This window comes from Triticum aestivum, chromosome 2B (genome assembly GCF_018294505.1).
Source record: "Triticum aestivum cultivar Chinese Spring chromosome 2B, IWGSC CS RefSeq v2.1, whole genome shotgun sequence".
In the NCBI taxonomy this organism is placed as follows: domain Eukaryota; kingdom Viridiplantae; phylum Streptophyta; class Magnoliopsida; order Poales; family Poaceae; genus Triticum; species Triticum aestivum.
Window position 1 is genome coordinate 611,179,443 of NC_057798.1, and position 5,347 is coordinate 611,184,789.

At 48.1% G+C, this 5,347-nt stretch overlaps 1 protein-coding gene across 1 annotated transcript; it reads left to right on the plus strand.

Moving 5' to 3' along the window:
* Nucleotides 1-469: 469 nt before the first annotated feature.
* LOC123041770 (aluminum-activated malate transporter 10-like) lies at nucleotides 470-2,580 on the plus strand. Its single transcript, XM_044464332.1, has 3 exons — nucleotides 470-966; nucleotides 1,086-1,226; nucleotides 1,312-2,580. Exons 1-3 carry the CDS (start codon nucleotides 612-614, stop codon nucleotides 2,247-2,249), a joined length of 1,434 nt encoding a protein of 477 aa, XP_044320267.1. The 5' UTR covers nucleotides 470-611; the 3' UTR covers nucleotides 2,250-2,580.
* Nucleotides 2,581-5,347: the final 2,767 nt, after the last annotated feature.

Here is a 5,347-nt window from a genome sequence, read left to right on the forward strand (position 1 = left end):
TAAACAAAAACGAAGGGAGTACTGAACACAAGATAAATGAAGCTATTAACCATTCCTGGGTGCCTTGACTGCTGGGAGGCATTTACGGATGAGTGATTAATTGCCAGTCGGGCTGTTGTATGCAACTGGCGCGTGGGACTTGTAGCTGCCCTAATACAAAGACTATACGCTGCGCTCCCGAAACGGACCAGGCTGCAACTAATTTTCACGGAGCTGTTAAAACCGAGCTTTACAGCTCCGCGGAGTGAGAAAGCGGAGTGGAGAGATTCTGAACAAGGTCTTAGTATGTACCAAGATATCATTATACAAGCTGGTTGTATAATAAGTACACGAATCAGCGTGGGGGTGGACGAAGCTAATTTCCTCCCTTTCCGCGTGGCATCATGTCCACTCGTCCATTTTCGCCCTCTCCACTCTCTATATATAGGTGACATACATTCCAAGACAGGAGCAAGGGCCACCAGCTAGCTATTACTTTCCTTTCTCGTATCCCGGCCTCTCCCGGAAGTTGGTCTCCTCACCCTTCAGCTAGCTCCTTCCTACGAACAGAGGTCAACTACCCGCACGCCGGCCAATCACCTTCACAGTCAGAGATCGCGGTGCAGTGAGACATGGAGATGGCCGCGGCGACGAGGGATGGAAAGAATGGCGGCGTCCCGGAATGGCGGGTGACGGTGCCGGAGGGCGCGTCGGTGACGGTGGAGCACGAGGTCTGCCGGGCCGCGCGGGCGTGGGCGTGGGTGGTTTCCTGCGTGGTCGTGCTCGGGGAGAAGGTGTCCGGCTTCGCCAAGCGGATATGGAAGATCGGCGCCGACGATCCCCGGCGGGCGGTGCACGGCCTCAAGGTGGGTCTCGCGCTCGCGCTGGTCTCGGTGTTCTACTACACCAGGCCCCTGTACGACGGCGTTGGCGGCGCCGCCATGTGGGCCATCATGACGGTCGTCGTGATCTTCGAGTACACCGTTGGTAAGTCGTCGTACTTATACACCCTCGCACGTTACATCCAGCAGAAGAATGTATGTTGCAGTCAACGTACGTACTTCGATTGGCTTTCTGATGCCGACCTCTCATGCATGCACGTGCAGGTGGCTGTGTGTATAAGGGGTTCAACCGAGTCGCCGCGACGGTCAGCGCCGGCGCGATCGCGCTCGGCGTCCACTGGATCGCGGCCAACGCCGGCCACGAGCTCGAGCCGTTCATCCGCAGTGGATCGGTTTTCCTGCTCGGTAAGTATACACGCGTGCCTGTACATGAATTGCGTATCGTGTGCGCCCTAGCTAACGGTCTTTGCTACGCGTTCCGTGCGTGCAGCTTCCATGGCGACGTTCTCGCGGTTCATACCCACGGTGAAGGCGCGATTCGACTACGGCGTGACCATCTTCATCCTGACGTACAGCCTGGTGGCCGTGTCGGGGTACCGCGTGGAGGCGCTCCTGGCGATGGCGCAGCAGCGGGTGTGCACCATCGGCATCGGCGTCTTCATGTGCCTCTCCGTCTGCGTGCTCATCTGCCCCGTGTGGGCGGGGCAGGAGCTGCACCGCCTCACCGTGCGCAACATGGATAAGCTCGCCGGCGCCGTGGAGGCCTGCGTGGGGGACTACTTCGTGGAGCAGGCGGACGGCAAGCAGCAGCCGCCGTCCGCCGGGGCGGACGGGTACAAGTGCGTGCTCAACTCCAAGGCGTCCGAGGACGCGCAGGCCAACCTGGCGCGGTGGGAGCCCGCGCACGGCAGGTTCGGCTTCCGCCACCCGTACGAGCAGTACAAGAACGTCGGCGCCGCCATGCGGCACTGCGCCTACTGCGTGGAGGCCCTGAGCGGGTGCGTCCGCTCAGAGATCCAGGCGCCCGAGCACGTCAAGCGGTACCTCGCCGACGGTTGCACGACGGTGGCGGCGCGGTGCGCGCGGGTGCTCGGGGAGGCCGCGAGCTCCGTCGGCGCAATGACTACGTCGTGGAGCCTGGAGTTCGCCGTGGCCGACATGAACACCGCCGTGCAGGAGCTCCAGAGCGACCTGAGGGAGCTCCCGTCCAAGCTGGCGGAGGAGTCGCCTGCGACGGTGATCGACGCCGTGCAGCTCTTCACGGTCACTTCGCTGCTGATAGAGGTGTCCACGAGGGTGGAGGGCGTCGTGGACGCGGTCGACACGCTCGCCAGCCTTGCCGGCTTCAGATCAGCGGACGCGAAACCTGAAGCTTCAGAAACCGAAACCAAAGTGATCAATCCAGACTCGGACGAGGAAGCACATTGAACATGATTAATCGGATCCGGATGCAGGTCGGAATTGATCCCAGCCAGATGAGTGGAGCCGGGCAGATTAAACTGGTTCCACGATGGCGTTCGCGTGATCTGACATATCATTCTTTATCTGATTATTCCTGCTCGCAGCATGTGTCATTTCAATCCCGATTGATCCAGCGGTGACAGAGTGACCGAGTTAGATCAGTGGCGAATAAAAAAAACGTGAACACTTGGCCCAGGTCATTTAGTACGTGCATAATAAGTCCCCTCCCAATAAAAATCTACCTGCAGTGATTCAGTAAGTGTTTAGGACATCTACAATACAGAGTGATTACAATGTACTTAAGGAACTCTACACATCGTTATGGATTATTTTTCTTCTAAATATCTCTGTTTATTTCTATAGCGGAGATGCCAGTAATTGAGCAAAAATCTCCACATCGTTGTATGCACTTGAAAATCCATAACTGATCCCAAGCTCATCTGCTCCAGTGTGAACTGTAAATTCAAATAAAATAGCAATTTTTTTAAAAGTTTTGTACATAAAATGAACAAGTTTTCTATGTGCATGCAAAATATCATGGCAATATGACAATTGGGGAGCTCAGGGCAGAAAAAAAATCACTGCTCCAAAATAAAATAAAAATTGAACCTTTATCAAAATTCTGTTTTTTTCCACAGCTCTACTGATGTCATATCGCATCAAAAATTTGCACACATAGAAAACTTGTGCATCTTGATTTTCCATTGCAATTTGTTTCGATTTTATACCGTTCAACCACGGAGCAGAGGCTCCTGTGCACCAAAACACTGTCCTTGTAACCTTGTAATATAAATGTCCTTAGTGTTTACTCAAAAATTGGTTTATTTTTCTAAGCACCGGTGGTTCCTGTAGAGGTGCCTAGAAGAATACAAAGGTGCATCGAGAAATAAATTGTTTATTATTAAGCATTGGTACTTATTGGTAGCATACAAATCTAAACTTTCCAGTGCATATGTGCTTATTTGTTTCTTCATTTATTTAATTATAAGGTCTTATGTGGACACTTAAGGGCCAACAAGGGAGAAAAAAATATGTGAGGATGAGTGGATACGTACATATAGAATAGAAACGAGAGGGCTTTGTGCCTGGGCACCAAAATCATATATTTCTTACTTAGCTGTTCTATTATATATAAAAAATTTCCTATATGGCATGGCTTAGCACAGATACACAGTGAAGCACAGTAACAAGGCAAACCCTTTCCACTACTTGGCCCAAGTCACCGCGAGCAGATTTGTGGCACGCAAGTGCAGGGGCACCAACCACATTTTTCGTTTGGCTTTTGATTTTGCATCTTTTATATCTTTTGAACCAAAGTTCAAATTAAATTTTGTTTGCATATTCACGTTCCTTGCGATGCAGTCTTTGAAATAAGACCACTTTTGAATACGTTTTGACGAGTTTTTAGAACTTCACCTTATGCTGAAACTTGATACGAACGAAAGAACAAGTTTTCATGTTTCAAAAACTAAAACTTAAAATTTGATGTCCTCTTATGCGTATGGATCACGAAATCGTGCAGCCGGATACAGTTAGACAGGTGCGTACCCCGCAACTGCGTGCCCGTGCGAATTTCCACCAGGTCACCGAATATTTTACCCGGTGTGTTGTAAAGTTCACACGCACACTCTCTACAAAAGAAGAAAAAAAAAGGTTCACACGCACCCCGCAACAGCCAGCACCAGGGTCATGGGAGAACAAATGATGAACTCACCAATATTAATACGACACTGTGGCTTTCATGATATGCGCACCAACTTATTTTGGAGTGACTGACACGCTGTTCATTGATACTCCAAATGCTCCTACCAAAGAAGCAAGTGAGCATATACATCATGCATGCATCTTCCTAATCGAAGTTACCAGAATTTTTCGGTATGCTTTTTCCATATGCTTTTCAGATGTTGCATACAGCAAGGCTAAGCACCGGTAGTCTATATAAAGTTATAAACAACAACGAATAGATTTTTTGTGTGTGTCTTACCTGATGACTCGCGTCTGCCACGAGTCGCGTTGTCAGCATGAATTAAATACTAATTCACCATAGCTGGTGCTTGCAAAGACATTTTAGTTAATTAGCTGATAAGAGTTAGTGAGAAAAGGGGTCTGTGTATTGTCTCCTTTTTCAACTACTCCCTCTGTTCTTTTTAGTCTGCATATAAGATTTTGGTCAAAGTCAAACCTTGTTAACTTTAACTAAATTTATAAAAATATATATTGAGATTCACAATATGAAATCAATATTGTTAGATGCATCATGAAATTAATTTTCATACCATATAGCTTTAGTGTTTTAGATGTTGATATTTTTTTCTATAAAGTTGGTCAAACTTTACAAAGTTTGACTTTGACCAAATCTTGTATGCAGACTAAAAAAGATGAAGGGAGTATCTAATAGAAGACCCAGTTGTTTCAGCACCGAAAACAGCTGTGTGTGTGTGTGTAGACGAAATAAAAGACCATGAACCAGAAAAGTTTGGTCATATTGGTAATGGGACCATATGGTCTCGTGTGATGTCAAAGTTAGCATGCATGCTAGCATCTTGTCTAGTGAAAGCGACCCGTCTCAAGACAACCACAAGGTCACATGATACAAGATATATTAAGAGAAAACTCAAAAGCTGATCAAACTAAGAAAACACGACAAAACATGTCGAGAGCGCAAAAACGCATAGGAGTGCATTAACGAACACCTCCATCAAACCACCAAGAAGAAGCACAGGGGACATGTTGTCGCAACAGATATACACTCACACTCAACGACGACGCATCCAAATAGTCACGACCCAAAGCACCGCCGCGATCGTGTCTGCCGTAGCTGATAGGGAGAGGGTTAGGACGACTCCTCAAGAGTAAAGTGACACTCTACCCCAAGAGAAAAGCGACACTTGCAATACAACATTGCACCAAAAGAATCACATGAACCCTGCACGTAGTTCATGCATCTCGGCCATAGTTCATAAAAACAAACGAAATAAAGATGATCATGCATCTTGTCCATAGTTCATGAAAAACAAATAAATAAAGATGACCATGCTGTTGGAAATATGCCTTAGAGGCAATAA

What these genes read in the sequence shown, in the direction of transcription:
- LOC123041770 (XM_044464332.1), top strand. Translation starts at nt 612, where the DNA reads ATGGAGATGGCCGCGGCGACGAGGGATGGAAAGAATGGCGGCGTCCCG. An exon ending in GATCTTCGAGTACACCGTTG is followed by an intron (nt 967 to 1,085) that starts GTAAGTCGTCGT and finishes ATGCACGTGCAG; the next exon opens with GTGGCTGTGTGTATAAGGGG. An exon ending in TGGATCGGTTTTCCTGCTCG is followed by an intron (nt 1,227 to 1,311) that starts GTAAGTATACAC and finishes CCGTGCGTGCAG; the next exon opens with CTTCCATGGCGACGTTCTCG.